Source organism: Rhagoletis zephyria, unplaced genomic scaffold, assembly GCF_001687245.7.
Source record: "Rhagoletis zephyria isolate East Lansing unplaced genomic scaffold, Rhagoletis_zephyria_1.1 Rzeph_scaffold_00718, whole genome shotgun sequence".
Taxonomy (NCBI): Eukaryota; Metazoa; Arthropoda; class Insecta; order Diptera; family Tephritidae; genus Rhagoletis; species Rhagoletis zephyria.
The window spans coordinates 105,097-123,027 of NW_016157802.1; the positions used below are offsets into that span (position 1 = coordinate 105,097).

The window sequence follows — 17,931 nt, forward strand, 5'->3', positions numbered from 1 at the left end:
AACGTTAATTCGTTTCAAGTTTTCTTGTCTCTTTTGATCTTTCACGGTGCATCCCATTAAAAGAACCAAGGACTTGAATTCAATAAAAGTCGACGTGTGGGAATAGGAAACACAAAAGAGAATGCGAAAAAATTACTTTCAAGACTTGATATATCTGAAAGGGTACTAACCAGCGCAGCTTGGGAAAGCTTCGCCGCTGAAAGCTGCTAACGGTTCATCAGCTGTAAAATCAAATCGAATCACAAAAATGCAACTGATTAAACAAGCAGTTGCAAAGTATAACTTGTGTAGCGAGTGCATTCTACTGCGTTTCATACATTTCACAAGTTGTGGAAAAATACCCTTGCGCACATCAGCCATGTTCAGCTTGTGTTTGTCACTATGTCTTTGCCTCATAGTCGCTGTGTATATCTGGTTGCGTCAGCATTTTCGTTATTGGCAAGTGCGTGGGCTACCGCAAATCCCGCCCACACTGATCGCTGGCAATGTCTTCGATCTGCTACGTTACCGCTGCTGCTTTGGCGAACAATTCCAGTCGCTCTACGATCATCCGGCCGCCAGCGGTCATGACTTTGTGGGAATACATGTGCTGCATAACCATGCGCTGTTGTTGCGTGACCCTGCGCTCATCAAACGTGTGCTCGTGAGTGACTTTAGTGCATTTGCCAGCCGCTTCGAACGCACTGACGCTGATGGCGATGCGATGGGTTCGCTGAATTTGTTTTTTGCGCAATACGAAGTATGGACGGAGATACATCAGATATTTTCACCACTATTTTCTCACGGGAAGGCGAAGCAAATGTATCCGCTGCTGCAACAGGTGTATGGCAGAAGACTTTATTTCATACAAAGAACATAAAAACAAAAAAAAAATATCTCTTACAGGTAGGCAACAAGCTGGAGGAACACATGGCCGCTTTGAGTTTCGACCAAAAAACCCAATCAGTCATTGTGGAAGTGAAGGAGCTGAGTGCGCTCTTCACCACCGATGTAATTGCTTCACTCGCCTTTGGCATCGAGGCGAACAGCTTGGCAAATCCGCAAGCCGAATTTCGACGCATGTGCATCGAAGTTAACGAGCCCCGCTTCAAGCGCGTTCTACATCTCTTCACCATTTTCTTCATGCCTCAGTGGGTGGAGTTGATCAGCGCACATCTGTACTCGCCGGAATATGAAAAGTTCATGCGCTCCTCCATTGAGTATGTAATTGAAGAGCGTACGCGCAACGGAGCGCAGCGCAACGATCTGATTGATATATTTATAGCGCTGAAGCGAGAAGCAGCTGGCAGCTCGAATGAAAGTGTGGTGCAGAAGCGTGACTTCTTCGTGGCTCAAGCGGCCTTCTTGCTGCTGGCCGGCTTCGACACGTCCTCTTCGACAATCACTTTTGCGCTTTACGAGTTGGCCAAGCAACCGGAGATACAGCGTCGTTTGCGCGCCGAATTGTTGGAAGCGCTAACAAAAGGCAATGGCTCGGTTAATTATGACACCATCAATGCACTGCCGTATCTGCGCATGATTGTCGATGAAGTTTTGCGTCTGTATCCGCCTACCTCCTTTCTCGATCGACGCTGCACCGCCGAGTTGGGTTACGAAATAGATCATCAGAGTGGCTACTGCATACCACAAGGCACGCCCGTCTACATTTCTGTGCTCGGCTTACATCGGGATGAGCGGGTAAATATGTTTGCTAAGCGCTAATGCGCATTTTTTCTCAAAAAAAAAATTTCTTGCAGTACTGGCCCAATCCACTCGAATTCGATCCTGAGCGTTTTTCAGCTGAAAATCGTAAATTGCATACGCCAATGAGTTATCTACCCTTTGGCGCTGGTCCACGCAGCTGTATTGGCACGTTGCTGGGTATGCTGGAAGTCAAAACGGGGCTGGTACACATTTTGAAGAATTTTCGTGTGGAAACTTGCTCGCTCACTGCACCGGAAATGAAGTTTGAGGCCAAGGCTTTCGTTCTGGCCCCAGACGGTGGCACTTATTTGCGTTTCGTTAAGGATAAGCTCTTCTGATGGAAATAAATTGCATGAAATTGAGTTGTAGGTGTTCTCAATTTGTCATGTTTTGTAGCCTGCTGAGGTGATGGCGCGAGTTTTGGTTTTCTCGCATCAATCTGGTAACGTCGTACCGATAATTGCAATATACAGTAGAAGCATTTATTTTTTCCATGATTAGCTCTTTCCCGATTCAAGAAAATTATCATTGATATAATGTACAGGTTATAACGGGCTTTAGAAGGTAGTAGTTTGAAAATATTTTGAAGAGGGTTGCCACCTGCATAAAATGTCGAATTTAGTTAACTTATATGTATATCTACAAGTTATATTAAATATCAAAAGAAAGAGTGTTAAGAAGTCTTCAGTTTGAACACTACGAATATTTTTGAGATTTTCGAAGAGGGTTGCCACCTGTTTAAAAGTATTTAATAAGATAAATGAATTATTTAAATACGGGCGTCAATCGTAGGGGGTTTGAAAAATTTTTATTTCTGAGCTATATATAACGGGGTTGCCACATGTTTAAAAAATCAAATTCAACATAATTCATCAGTTAATTACAAAATATACATCGCATTGTCAGACGAAGGAAAGTTAACAATGTTTGAGCTTTCAAATACTTTTGAAGAGGGCTGCCACCTATTTAAAAGGTCGAATTTAGTTAACTTATACACAAATTTCAATAAATATTGAGATATGGGTGTCAATCGATAGAAATTTATGCAAGCTAAGCTTTAGTTTGAAAAATATCTTTGATTAGGCTGGCCATCTTTTCGCAAAGTCATATCGATGTAACTAATTATAGTTATATGTCTATTATTCGAGAAAGTATTCTTTGCGATAGTCATTTGATTTGCACCTATCTTTGGCATTTAAAAAATGAGCGGTCAAATTAAAGACCTTAGCCTGCAAATGTGCGATAAAGCTTTTGTTTTGTTTATTAACAACTTTTTTATCGGTATAGTATCAGAAACGGCTGTACGAATTTAGATGAACAATGGCACTCGGATCGCTTATAACTCCGACTAACATTTGGAATACTTTTTAGATTTTGAAATTTAATTTTGAGCATTTTAACGCCGTGCGGGTTCACTAGTGGATTTAAATTTCACTTACATGTTTCAATGCTAATTTCATTGCCTTTTTAGAAAATCCAATCGTGCATATCCAACCAAGTAAGTACACCACGGTCGTCTTATTTAAACGCATCTCAAATCACAAGTTTTTATTCCCACAATTATGTATGTACGTTGTTTTTTTGTTTAGTTTGCTTTTTGTTATCAATTTACACACGACAAAAATGTTTATAACTATGTACTTATTTATCAGTTTGTTTTTGTTTTACATGCCGCAGCTAGTAGTAATTATTTGTATGCAATAAATTTATAATAATTGATTTATGATTATTACTTTTTTCTGCGCATAAACAAATGGTAATAATGGCCAGTTTACACTATTGATTCACTGTTTTTTTTTTTTTGCTTCAGTAAATACTTTGTGTTTGTATGTAACTATTTCAATGTATGTTTAAAGCAAATGTCGTCATTTAAATATACGAATCTAATGAGGCTCTGGAATAAGGCAATTTCGCAAGATATTTTCTGTTTTACAAATGATAAACGAATGGTTAAAGCCAAAATAATGGAATCAACGCAGAATTTTTGACAAGGTTTCGAAAGAGGGCGTTCAATACCTTTCTAGTCTCATGCACAGGCTCTCATGAAAATGAAACTCGCCTGAATTGAAAATTAAAAAAAAGAGACAAGTTACTACAGGTAAGCGAAACTAGCAAATTAGTAATTCCCTGCTTCTACACAAAGCAGGCGGCAAAGATTGAAGTAGCCTGAAGTTATGGTTAAGTTTTTGCAATTTTTTATTTTTTTTTTTTTGTTCATACGACGTTGCGCACTTTTCCCATGTAAAAAACTATACAACACCGCCGGCAAAAAAATTTATCAAAAATCATCGAAAATTTTGAGCCACTTCAAACTTGCGCACTATTATACTAAAACTAAATGGGCTATTAAACTGCATAACCGAAATTTTTCCAAAAACTTAAAAAAAAGTTTAAAATCTTGATGAAGTTTCCTAAATTTTTTACAAAGTTTGAAACTTTTATTTATACAGTTTCTGTTACAGTGTGAACTAACTATATTGAAAAATATGTTTTTATTAATTTAAAAAATTCTGCTTTATTTTTTTTTTTTTAAGCGGTGGTACGGTTTGTGTGGCCACAAGTGTATTTAAGTTTTAATTTTCCAAGATTTTAAATGCAAAAACCTTTCCTGTTTTCTTTTATCAGCCGAAGTATCTGACATGGCGCTACTAAATCGGTTGGTAATACTGTTTTACACGAATTTCTAACGCAAATAAAACATGAATCTTATATCGAATATATTTTTTATTTTGACTTCAGCGCCACCTAGCGGTTGCATATTTTGCAGATCTATGTCTTCCTATATTTCAATTCAATATATGCCAAGTTTGAAACAAATCAGATCATAAATACGGCTTTTCACAATATCTGGAGCCTGGCGCTACCTAACTAATCTGTGGTATGAATAGGACTAGAAACTGCACGGAGAATTTTAATACGATTTTTGTACCTTATCCCTAGAAATCTGATCTTGCATAGGCTATAAAATAATCCACTAAATGACGCTGAACATCGATACATTTAGTAAAGCCTGATTAAAGGTCCGATTTGCTTCAAACTCTCAATATACATAATATGCCAATATGAATGAGTGTTTGTATATAAACTTTAAATTTCTTATCCACATTGTATGTATTAACTATTTGAAAATAAATATATTCGTAACAGTTAAGCCCTCATGCCGACGGAATGATGGGAGTGTAACAGAGTAAGGGCAAGTCTGCATATAAACGGTCAAGGTTGCAGTCAATTCGACATACTGCCGCCAACGGAAAAAGTAGAATACCTTACAGGCTAACCTAATATTCACGCACGCCGCCAATTTATTGTCAAAAATTTCTCATGCACATGCAACTTGTATGAGATCAACCGAAATTGAACGGCGTGCGTATGAAGCTAACTCAATTTCCAATTTTTGTTCTGCGTGACATTTTGATTTGACGTTTCGCTCAATGAAATCAAATGCAAACGCATGCAAGTCAATTTCGGGTGACGCAAAAAAAACAAATTCGACGGCATGCGTACCAAAACGCAAGCCGCGAATATTAGGTTAGCCTGTTATATCTACTGCTGAGTGGAAGATCGACCTATCTCGGCAGCCAGTTCGAAAACGCCCTATCTCAAAAAACTTTTCATGAACGCCCTATGATTAAAAGTTGAAAAATACAATTACAGCATAATCGTTCTAGTGACATGACATTTTACTGTACATGTACATATCGAGCTTTAGCGGCAAAAATTATGTAAGCATTTTTTTTTTTTTTTTTTTTTAATTTTGTTTATGCAGAAATGCATCTACGTAGATGGTCTAACAGCATTTCAGCATCAAAAAGAAAATTTTGAAAAAAATTTAGCTTAAGCTGCCTTTAAATGAGGCGATTTTTTTTTTGAAAGGCGATTATCGCCGGCAAAAGTTCACTTGCACTATACTTTGAGGCAAACGATTTTTTGAATCACCACGCGATATTTATAATGCAAAAACTTTTTGTTGTTAATCTTACATAAAAACACATAGAGATATCTGTTGTCACCTCCAAATTTACGAATATTTGCTAACGGCCCTCTTTCTAAGCTCGGGCATCGTAGGTAAATGTGAAAAATTTATTACACTGCCCTGAAGTATTATTTGTTGAAGGGCAGGGTAATGAAGCGGAGGAAAAGCATTCACGCATTTAGGTTTATAGTATAACTTGATTTTTATTTTGCCTTACTCAGTTTTGATTTGCAAATAGTTTGCTTTGTTTTTACTTCTATGCGCTGTTTGTAAACAATTTGTAAGCCATTTCTTAATTAATTTGCAAGATTTGCTTCAATTTAATTTATAAATTTGATTTTATATTTTTAGTTATTTTTATTATATTTATTTTATAGTAATTATTAGAATGTACGTATTTATGTTTATATGTATGTATTTAAATTAATGTATCTATATGTATATGTATTTTAAAAGGCTAACTACGTCTAACAACTAAATATTAATTGATATTTTTAGGCTTAATAATTTTTTTGTTAATTATTTTATTTAACGTTTGCTTGTACGCATTTATTTTATTTATTAATCTTTTCTCAATAAATCTCGAAGAGCAGAATATCAACTAAACAATTATAATTTACACAGATAAACACGCACGTTTTTATTTAAATCATTTGTGTTGGTTTTGTTTTGGATTTTAAGAACTAGGCAGGATTATTATATATACATGTATGTATGTATGTGTGTATATACATATATTCTTTAAATAGGTCAACATATGAAATACATATATAGGTATGTCTGTCCGTATGCACTAGAAAACGTACAATAATGGTCGCAGGTAGGTAAATGTAAACCGCGCAAATGTGTTGTTGTTGTACGAAAAATACGCGTATGGATGTGTGAGTGTGGTCACAGAAGCTTGCGGAGGTGGGAAGTTTGTAATCTTTGTTTTTTTTTTTTTTAATACATAATTAGAAAACATAAAATGTAAAATGAATAGGAAATGTGATCAGCGGTTTTTATTTGCCTGACGATAACCCTAAAATTCGCTATTTAACTGAAAAAAAAATAAAATCTAAAGGCTTTTCTCAAATAACGTATGTATGTAAATATGTAAGCGTATGCAATTATATGCGAAAAAAAAATTGAATTGAGAAGACGTACAGTCAAAGGAGATGCCAAAAATGCAAGTGAAATATGAGAATGAATAACGCATGCACTCGCTCTTCTCAGCGCTATAATACGTATGGATGTATGTATGTATGTATGTAAGTAGATGCGCGCGCTGTTTTTCTTCACTGCGTATTTTTGTTGTATTTAAATAGCTTAACTAGTTAATTATTACTTATAGTTTTCACAATTTTTGCAGCAGCTTTGTATTACAGCATGTACGCCTATGTAATTAGTAGTATTAATTGCATATTTTCAGCAGCAGAGTCTAAATGATCCTAACGATCAAGCGGAACAAGAACGTTTAAATTCAAGCAAAAGTTGTACTCGTTTCAATAGTTTTGTATTTTTTTTCGCGTATTTGTAGCTTGTTTTTGTATTTAACCCAGCTATTCTTTTATGTTTTTTTTTTTTTTTTTTCTTATTTGAGAAAAAAACGTTAAAATTTCAGTTCATTTTTGTAGCAAATGCCAAAATGTTTAGTACCTACACAGTTTACTACATTCGATAGATTTAGCAGACAAAATTAGTAAGCAATTTGATATAACTTTCATTCCTCACTAAAAAATAGTTTTTTTTTTATTTTATTTAAACAGATAAACACACACATTTTAAGACACGCTTACCGTATACCAAAAATAATAATAATTTAGAAATAAATGGAGAAAAAAGTTAAATGTTTTTGTTATGGCCTTCTGTATTAAGTCCAAAGCGATACTAATTTTTGACCAAATTTAGTACTTGCTACAAAATTAACACCCCTATGCTGAAATCCGACTTTAAGTATATTATGAAGTCGTAGCTCCGCTCCGCAAAATATAAAAATGGTATGCATTGGCAACCAAAAACCGAAAGCTCGAAGTTCTTGAAAAGCTTTTTTGACAGAAATAAATAAACAAATATCATTGCAAGTGAAGAGCGAAATTTGTAAGGAAGTTTTAAAAAACTATTATGGATTCATAGTCGCTGCATAAGCTTTTTTGGGAACAATTGAATGGTCGCCGCGAATAACGTTGTAAGCGGACAAGTTTCTTTCAACTTTGCCGATATAAAAGTATAATGTACATTTTACATTAAACTTTTATACTTTAAGAGCAAGTTTATTGAATAGTCCTGTACCGAAAAAATAGAAAACCAAATCAAATGAGCTTATCTACATATGTGCGTCATTAAACTCATTTTATTTTTATTTCTGCAAAATTATAATCTTGTCACTTACAACGTTATTCGCGGCGACCATTCAATTGCATAAAAGGGCAAAGGCAATGGTTAAGAGATGCTACTGCTCTATTTTTCATTTTAAGTGTTGCGGAGGAACAGTTTCGGCTAAGTGTAAAATCTTCGTCAGTGGCTTCGTTGTAGGAATTTATCAATATGGTATTGGAAACGGCCATAATTTGAATTTGGCGCTCTTTAAGCACTATTTAGATTACATAATTTTAGTTATTTGTGCGCTTACAAACGTATTATTATTCTAGTAAAACTCGTTCAGTTCCGACACCATTTACTCTTCATACAAAATTTCCGCAAAATTCTTCAAAATGACAGCCACGTTGGATTCTGTCATACGAACATTACGAATTACCGAAGTGGCCACCGAATTTCGAAATAACGATACGAAAAAGCGGATAACAGCATACCAATATTTCTATTGCGTAGCAAAATCGAACGTACGGTTGATTAAACTCTTGATCTTGAAAAAATTTAATAAATATTAAATTCACGACAAATTTAGTGTCATGGAAGCTAAATCAGCACATCACATCACATGTTGTGCTACTTAACAAAAAAAAAAAAAAACAAAAAAACATTACAACAACAGAAATTGATTAACAGTTGCTAGACTATTTAAAATCACCAAAGTGTTATAGACATCCGGGTTGAATCCTCGCGTTTTGTAGGGGTTTTCTTTTTTTTGGAAATTTGAAGATAGTCTAAAAATTTGCTAATTGTAAAATTTTGAATTTTTGTGGTTATGTTTGAAATAATAGCTTTATTAATAAGGAAGCCTATTAGATTACGCGAAAAAACGAACAATCACGATCACAAACGAAACACTCGCTTCAAAAATGTAAACCTAAAAGGAGATGAGTTTTTCGCCTAAAGAGATAAGAGCATGTAAATTTTTTCCTATAACTATGAATTCTTGTTGAAAAATCCACAAATCCGAAAAGTTAGATTTCAAACCTCTTCTGTTTCATTATTTTTGGAATAAGGAATTTTTATTGGATATCGTCAATAGAGCCTACCCGGTATATAGATATTTTTCAGAAGAATACTCATTTTTACAATACAAGTTAATAAAGGCATTTCCTTAAACGGTAAAAATGCTCCAAAAACCTTTAAGGTCTCGAAAATTTTTCGAAACTGTCAAAAGTTTGTATGAAAACATTTCAGAATTTCGAGTGTTCCAGCTTTTCAAGTTTAAGAGAGTCGGTTAAATATTAGATCTGGAAGTATGTACGCTTGCCATAAGGTCACTTCAAAAAATATGTAATTGTAATTTTCTTATTTCCAGGACGCAACTGTAATGCTTCTTAACGGCCCTACATATTTTCTACTAATAAAATGAAATCAACGAAGATCACACGAAACTTGTCGAACATATGTAGAGATTTGTTTTCATAAACTTGTAGCCTTTTGCCTATATAACAAATTCCTATACGATTGACCGATCCCCACACACTCGAAGAACTGAAAAGTTTGAGACTCGAAAATATTACTCATACAAATTTTGAAAGTTCAGTCAATGCTTGGAGGCTTTTGAGTCTCTTTTCCATTTAAAGGGAGACCGCTAATAAATTCTTAAATTTCCAAAACGTAAGTCGTATCCAACTAACTACTACACTACTCCGTTTAAACCAACTACTACTTCTTTATAACTCACTTGTCGAATTGTGTTTTGCACGAACTTTGTGATACTGTCACACGAATACTTTACTCGGCATTTCTATAGACTACATGTCAATCAAGCGCCTGCTCGTTGAAGTTTTGTATACGGGTATTGAGAATACACGAATGTTTTTTTTTTTAGCTTTGTTGTCGGCTTATAAAGTCGCGCGCGATTACTTTTTGCAGTTTCAATCGAATTTGTGGTGGCTTGAGGTGAATGGTGATGTAAAATGTGAGTGCATGATGGATGGATGGCTTTCATTTTACTCTTTCATACGTTCGCGATCGCGTTCGGTTTTCGTAATCTGCCGTTCGGTCGCGCTTATACATAAAAACTTAAATGTCTTGAGATGCTACCGTTGAGTTTATAACTTGAGGCTATGTGATGAATGAAGTGTGTGATGAATGTTTACAAATCTGTAGATGGTTATGTTTGCATGTTTTGATTTAAATTCTCTAATTAGTAGATTGGCTTATTTCTTTTTTTGCTGCTCGTACAATTTTTGCTGCTTATTTTTTACTGGCTTGCTGGCTTACATTGCATTATATATAGTTAATGTAGCTTTAGCATTTGGATTGTTTTTATTCTATAAATAATTTTATATTTATTTATTATTTAGTTTTGCATTTTTCTTAATTATTTTTTCTTTTCGTTCTTTTCTTGTTGCTGCTGCTGCTGCTGCTGTGGTAGCTTTACTAGTTTACTATACTGTTGCTGCGGTTGCTGTGTTACACGTACATATGTATGTATGTATGTATGTATGTATTTTTATGTATGCGGTATCATAGTTATGTAGTTTGTAGTCTTCTTGCTTCTTACAATTTTACGATTTACGCTACTATCTTGGATTCTTCATGACCACCTGCTTGAAGGCGCCAGTTGGTACGCGAGCTTTCACCTCATGACTACCCAGCGATGCGGTGCCATCACGTGCAATATACAATTGCAGGCCAGATGCTGTGAATAAGTGTACAATTTTAATTTGATTTTATTTATATGTTCACAATTTCATGTCTACTCACTCTCCGCCGATTCGGCTAATTGATCCAATTTGGTGTCCTTCAAAATCTCATCAATTAGCGAATTGGGATTGACACGCGTCTCCTCGACACGATCCGAAACGCGGGGTCCGTCATCCAGCGGCCCCTTTTTACGTTTTTCAGCCGCGTTTTTCATGCGATCTAGAGATCCTGTTTCACTTATGACTAACGAACCGGAACTGGGGTTCCTAAAGCAAATGGTATCGAAAGGATGGCATTACGAAGTGATGTGCCAGATAGCAAGCGGTCACCAGTTCCACCGCACATTTCGAAATTAACCACGAGCAGATAGTTGTTGAAAATGTTGAAAAAGCAGAAAAAATAATGAAGATAAAATTAGTATGCAATTAATTTCAATAAAAATATAACTAACATCTATTTATGTATTTATGCAAAAATGTCCTGTTTTTGTAAAAATGAATTTATTTTCTTAATCAGCTACTTGGACTACTTATGCAAACGGCTACAAAAAGGTGTGCAATTATGAAAACTATGTATGTAAGTACGAAAACAGACTATGCGTAGATAGTAGAAAATTGAGATAAATAAAGAATCGTGTTTACGAAAAAAAAAATGGTACTACGAGCATATGAATTTTTTGTAGTTACAAATGTGATGTAGGTGGGAAGATTGGTGGAGTGACACAAGACAAAAAGTGTGTTGACAAGTTGGAGTGTGGTGAATCGTGGTCAGTGCTGAATATGAAAATGAAAATTTTATTCGACAACAAATGAATGATTTCAGCTTGAAAATGCGAGACATCACTAGAGAGTGCAAACAATTACAACAAATAATTCTGTGTTCGTATGGAAAAGTAGCTTATGTCGAAAGGCTGGCTTTAGTATAATGCGGCAATCCCTTTATTTTTTAAACGGCAAGGAATTTTTTGATGAGACTTAATAAGAATATTGACTTGCTAGTATCGGAACTATTTTTTCCACGTTTATTTGCCAAAAGTTGTTCAACGGCTTAGCGCCAGTGAGTCATTCGCAATCGTATGCTGCGAATGCCGATTTATACTAAAGCCAGCCTTTTGACATAAGCTACTTTTCCATATGAACACAGAATTTAAGTTTGAAAAGTTGGTCTAATGCTGAGTTTCCAATAGGCATTGAGGAGACAAATAACTTGTGCTATTTGAAAACTGCCACGTGGAAATGAATTCAATTACTATTTACCTTTAAACTTTATAATAATTTACCAGTAATAATAAAATATAACTAAAAAACAAACAGAAAAAACTTTCAACAAGGACCAAACAAGGACGAACTTTTCAAGACTTGATGAGAGAATTTTTTTTTTTGGGTTAGTTTGATTATTTTACGAAATTAGTAAGAAAGTGAAATGTAGCTTTTTGTTAGAAATTTGGTTAAAAAATATTTAAAAAAAAAAAACAACGTAAGGCCTGGAGTGGGCAAATAAAAACGAAACTGCGAGCACACTGTAGAGTATTAAAAAACTTCGTTTAGGCAAAACGAAATAGAGTGCTCGCACGAAGGGCAAAAGTAACAGAAGTTCTTTCTAAATTGAAAATGGAGAATGACTAACATAAAAAGAAAACTTAACTAAAAAAAAAACGGGAGAAAGTTATAATCGATTTAAAAAAATAAAAATAATAACAGAAAAATTTAGATTAAACAAATCGAAAATTGCAAAAAAAAAGTAAAAACATTAAAAAGTAAATTAAATAAAAAAATAAATTTATGGAACAAAAAATAAATAAAAAAGAGAAAACGAAGAAAACAAAAAGAGTAAAAAGTAAGATTGAATATATAAACAGTATACGCTAGCTTAGAGTGAAAAGTCGCTAAGTCCCATTTTCATGAAAAGTCAAATTTTGATAAACTAAGAGGCAGAGAAAGAAAAAAAAACATCGTTTCGAAAAGGATTATGTTACTTGTTTTATTTTTCCTCGTTAAATTCCAGGAAAGGCAAAGAGGTCTCGAAAATTCGATAAGGCCAAAACGATAGATTTTTTTAATAAAAATCGAATACTTCTGATTGGTGGTGAGTTTTTCTTTGCGTTAAATATGCGAAATGTTGTGTTCACAGTTTTGCGAAATACTTACTTGAATAAAATGGCTATAAGAATTTTTTCTCTACTGCAAATTTTGCAAAAATGGGCTTAGCAAACTTTTCACTCTAAGCTAACAATATATGCAAACGAATGTGACTAAAAAAAAAATTTTAAAACTTCAGTTTAATTTCTTTAAAATTTTTAAGACATCTTATCAAAATGCGTTCACTAAAAAAATAGATCGAAATGTAAATTTAAACCCATTCATTACAAGTACTTGGATCATTTCTAAGGAGAAGCATTATTTCGACAAGGAGCATGCCTACATAAAAAACTCAACGTAACACACGATTTTCTGAAATTTTGAAAATAAACTCGAAAACTGGAAAAGTCAAGTAGAGGCAGCCCAAAAACAAAAAAAAACTACACTAACAAATTATACTCCCATTGGCAATCAGAACAAAACAAAAATACAACAAACACATCCTATTGACAATCAGTATTAATTCGCCTTGAAATCAGCAGCTCTGGTAACACCACCTCATATGAATTCGCCTTGCTCTAAAATGTTTTTCTTAAAAATGTTTGCAGTTCAGACAAATTTTTTTGGGCTTTCGAGTTTTTCGATGCTTTTTGCTAATAAAGCGAATACCCCTTAAATTTTCTAAAGTTCAATAATTGTTCCAATACTGGTGTCCGAGAACACTGGAGATGTTCTATCTAGCACTGCTTTCGAGAACTCACAAGCATTACTGGACACTATTTCCGTAGAGTTCCATGTATGATAATTTTTAAAGATTTCATTGATTTATTTATGGCAAAAAGGCGACATACAGTGTATGGATTTAATTCATCTAAAGTATTTCCTTATCCTTCTTAGTCATAGTTAGTTTCAATAAAATCAAATACGAACTTCCATTCCAAGAACTAGAAATTAGAAATTAAGTTGCAATTACTTATTTTGCCTATTGATATATCTTGCTCAAAACCGCTTTCACAAAACATGTTTTAAAAGATTAAATAATGGGGAGAAAATTTAAATATCTGAGTAAAAAATAGTTCAACAAATTGCAAAATTTTGCAATTCTTAAAAATATTCGCATTCCAAAGTTCGCATAGCATCAAAAGAAGAAAAAAAAAAATACATAAAAATTCACCACACATGCCAAAAGGTGCTGGAATAAAAACAAAATAATGCAATGCCAACGCATTCTGAAACAAGAAATCCATTCCTCAGAAGAAGTTCATCACGAGCTTAGCAAATAATTACCAACTGCAAAGCATACTCCGAAGAAAAAAGATAGCGAAAAAAAAACGCAAAGAACGTATCGTTTTCAAAGCTACAAAAATCTTAGAACTCGAAACATAAAAACAAAAAGTATTTTAGCAATCGCGGACATCAACTACAAAATTGTTTCAAGAGAAAGAGAGCCCTGCACGAAGGCCTCTTCGCTTTCAAGTCACCCAGCGAACGCACATTGTAATGCTGGGCCGCCGTATGATCTGGGTAGTCGCGAGCGGCGAGAGTGTCGCGCCGGAAGCGCTCAAACCCGAGTTGTTGCTCGCCGCCATCTGCGCCGCTGCTGCTTCGGCCGCAGCCATCGTGGCGGTGGTTAGCAAAAGCGATGCGGCCGAAGGATTTGAACGTATGCTGCAGGCGTCCGTAGGACTGGCTGCCAAAGAACTGATCGCCTCGGTTGTAGCGGAAGCAGAGGTGAGTGCGCTGGGAGCGAGGCGCGGACTGTTAGCACCACTACCGCCACCGCCACCAACTCCACAAACAATGCCATTATTGCTGGGTGAACCGAGCAACTGGTTGGGATGGCCACCGCCGCCGTCGCTATAGCCAATGCCGTCTACCGTGTCGCTGCTGCTGCCGATGCCCGATTGGCCGCCGCCGGCGCACTGAAAGGTGATGACGGCGCCGCTGCTGCTACTGCCGCTGGACGAGGATGCCGAGTGGGTGGAGTTAATGCTGCCGAGTGTACCGCAGGGCGAAGAGCTGATGTTCGCCGCCGAAGTCGCCGCCGCCGCCGCCGCCGCCGCCGCTGCTGCTGCTGCCGAGGGCGATGTTGAGGCGCCTAGTGCAATTGAGGAGATTTGACGATTACTGCCGTCGAGTAGACGACGCGGTACACCGCTAAAGTTGCGGCCAGTGCTGTTTATTGGAGATGGGTGTTGGCAAAGCGAATTATTGAATTGAAGCGGAGCGCAGTTGTTTGAACAAAATCACGAATGCGTTGGGCGGGAATGCGGTTTATCGTTTAAGTTTTGGGACGAAGCGGAAAGCAAATTAACGGCGGAAAATAGTAGAAAAGACACACACATATTTATAGTAAATGTACATATGCATAGATATTTCGTATATTTGTAGATATGTATGCTTTATTGACATTGAAAAGCAATTTTAACCAAAGTCGATAAGAAGCGTACTATTTTTTGGTTACAATAATTATTTGCCATTAGAAATTAAAAAAAAAGAGAAGTTGCATCAACTTTTGTGTATATATGTATATGTACAGTTAGATTTATGGTAAATAGAAATAAATATTGCTACAAATATGAATAAACTTGGTTCAAATTGTTGGTGTTTTAGTGTAAATGCGAGTTTATGTTTGTGAGAGATTGCTTGAGGGACGCAATTTGTATAATAAAAAATTGGAGGAAAGATAAGGACAACACACAAAAAATAACCTTATTCCAATAAAACAAGACAAAAAACAAACAAAAAAAAACTAACTTAACCCTCTCAGGACCAGAAATCAGCCTTTGATCTGCAAATTTTTATATCGGCTAATTTTGGGTCGTTGATTTCACCACTACAATCAAAAATTTTATACAGCGTCCATTATATTATACAGTATTGCCCTAGGATTGTAAAATGGGGAGTGAGCTCAATTATTTTAACTTTTTTGCGAAATATATTTCGTCGATGCCTTTGCAAAACCGCCCATCGAGCAATTGCCAAAATGCTTATTTCACGGCACTCAAATTTTACAGTTTACGGTTTTTGTTTTGTAACTTTCTTTCTTTGTCAATGTTCTTATTTGCAGGCATTGACTTGATAGACAATCGGGCCGATCGGGCGATTTAGGTGGTTCTCCAAAGGCATCGATGATTTCAAAAATATCAATATTAAAAAAAATCGGATCTCAATTCCACCGAAAAAAGTAATTTTTTTTAAATACATATGTAATATGTGCACCATTGGCCTTTGTGACACTTTTCATTTTAGTCAAAAGAATACGTTCAACTGTATAAGGAAAGTACAATAAAAGAAAAGCGATAAATAATGATATAATTTTCAAAAAAACAACTGTTCTTTTAACTAAAAAAGTTCTTATTTACTAAAAAAGAGTATTAAGCACAAAAAAAGTATGTTCAATATGGGAGGCTTGTACTGAAAGGGTTAAGACATCTAGCAGTCTACAAGAAAAGTAGCACAGAGCATGTCTTGTAATGATTTGGAAATTCAATACTCAATAATTTCGCTTTAATCGATACAAAGCGAAAAGGTGACCTCAACACCTTCGTAGAGTTCAAGATTTATAGACAGAAAAATTGAAGAGTATTAAATGAGAGAAAAGTCGAGAATACTTTGAGAAATAGTACTACTTTTCTAGCAATTTTTAGCTTATTAAATTTTTGATATGTTCCGTCTTTCAGTTTTTTTAGACTTTTAAACAAAAAGCAAACTTTGTTTAGTACACTTTTCTATTTTTTTTTTGTCAAAAAAGTATCACCTGTAAAACTATGATTTGAAAAAAAAAAAATTAAAAATCCGAAAATAAAAAGTATTTAGCACCTAACTAGTTTTTTTTTTTTTTTTTAATATGAAAGTCTTTTCCTATATATTTTTTTGTTGACAATCAATACATTTTTTAGAATGAATAATAGCTATGCCCCACAGAAGAGGGTTCAACCTTGATACCCTAGATCAGTGACGATTAAAGAGAGCTGTTACTTCCTCTGCGAGATATGTCTTGATTCTGGTTTAAGTATATAAAATGTATAGAAGCATTAAAAAACTCTTCACGCTTTCTCATGGGTAAGCTGAGCGTTTTTAAGTTTTCTCTTATTTTGTATAAATAGCTAAGGACAGCGTTAAATCTCTCTCTGCCTAATGCTGAATTACATATAACACAAAATTATCATAACCGACTGAACGACACTTTTCAAACCATAATGTATGAATTCCTAAAGTATTGCGTAAATATTAGTCACTCAACTTTGTTTTTGTAACACAAATCAGTTCAAGATTACAAAATTCTTTTCAGCCCATTTTAACGTAAATTGAAAAGGGGGGTATGAAGTGCTTTCAAATAAATTCACAGTGATTACAACTCAATAAATCACGTAAAATAGAGTTTAGCGCTAAACCACGCCAAAGTGACAGTTTACAAGAGGCGATAAATCAAGCAAGTCCGCAGATAAGCATCACACAGAACACACACGCGCGCACTCATGCTATGCATGAGCACACGCTTAAAACTATTAAAACTAAGTCGCTAAATTGCGAAAACCGCAAAATAGTAAAGGGATGGCGCAGCATAAAGAAACCTAAGGAAGTAGAGAATAAATTTGTTTGGCCATTGTGTGCTTTAAAACTCAAAAATGTTCCTAAATCCATTCCATTCTTTCGAAGGGAAAATCTAGAAGGCGGAACTGAACTTCGGCAGATATGAAGTAACCTAAACTGCTGTTGTATGTGTGCGCTCTGGTTTCTAAAATCCGAGTTGGAAATTTTTTTCATGCCATCGTATATATGTATGTATAACGGCAGACCCTTTAAAGTGCTTTCATACACATTTACTCAACTGAAACAACGACAGAAGAGTTAAGCTGGATTTACATGCGGCAATTTTTTTAAGCGATTCAACATTGCTTAAGAAAAATCGCTCGTGTAAATCGTGATTCAAAAAATCGCTTGCCTCATGTAAAGGCAGCTTTAGCCTTAGAGTGATTGGCTCGATTTTTCCCAAGCAGTTTCCACCGGTTTTCTATGTAGATATCTATAAGCGTTTTTTTGAAATTTTGATTTTTGAAAAATGTGATTTTTCGAATAAACCGGATATTTTATCGAACAAACCGGCTTTTTCCTTTCATACAAATCCTGATCTTTCAATAAAAGTTATGAGTTATTCAAGGGTAACCCCTAAATAGTTTTAAAATT

General features: G+C 35.1%; 2 protein-coding genes across 6 annotated transcripts in view; one reads left to right on the forward strand and one right to left on the reverse strand.

The window, feature by feature from the left end:
• Nucleotides 1–263: 263 nt before the first annotated feature.
• Nucleotides 264–2,428, forward strand: Cyp6t1 (Cytochrome P450 6t1). The gene is made up of 3 exons (XM_017613789.1): nt 264–820; nt 886–1,677; nt 1,737–2,428. Exons 1-3 carry the CDS (start codon nt 359–361, stop codon nt 2,019–2,021), a joined length of 1,539 nt encoding a protein of 512 aa, XP_017469278.1. The 5' UTR covers nt 264–358; the 3' UTR covers nt 2,022–2,428.
• A 4,158-nt stretch (nt 2,429–6,586) lies between these two features.
• The window catches only part of LOC108361209 (protein FAM102B), a 61,453-nt gene continuing 50,108 nt past the window's right edge, over nt 6,587–17,931 (reverse strand). For 4 of the 5 annotated variants that reach the window (XM_017613788.1, XM_017613787.1, XM_017613785.1 and 1 more), the window contains 2 exons: nt 10,724–10,929; nt 6,587–10,658 (listed from right to left, as the gene is read on the reverse strand). In XM_017613788.1, coding sequence (XP_017469277.1) covers nt 10,540–10,658; nt 10,724–10,929 — 325 coding nt within the window. In that variant the 3' untranslated portion in view covers nt 6,587–10,539. The remainder of the gene's footprint in view (nt 10,659–10,723; nt 10,930–17,931) is intronic. The other variant, XM_017613786.1, reaches the window with a different exon arrangement.

Coding starts and splice junctions, on each gene's coding strand:
- Cyp6t1 (XM_017613789.1), top strand. CDS start 359: ATGTTCAGCTTGTGTTTGTCACTATGTCTTTGCCTCATAGTCGCTGTG. Junction 821..885: donor TGTATCCGCTGCTGCAACAG/GTGTATGGCAGA, acceptor TATCTCTTACAG/GTAGGCAACAAGCTGGAGGA. Junction 1,678..1,736: donor GCTTACATCGGGATGAGCGG/GTAAATATGTTT, acceptor AATTTCTTGCAG/TACTGGCCCAATCCACTCGA.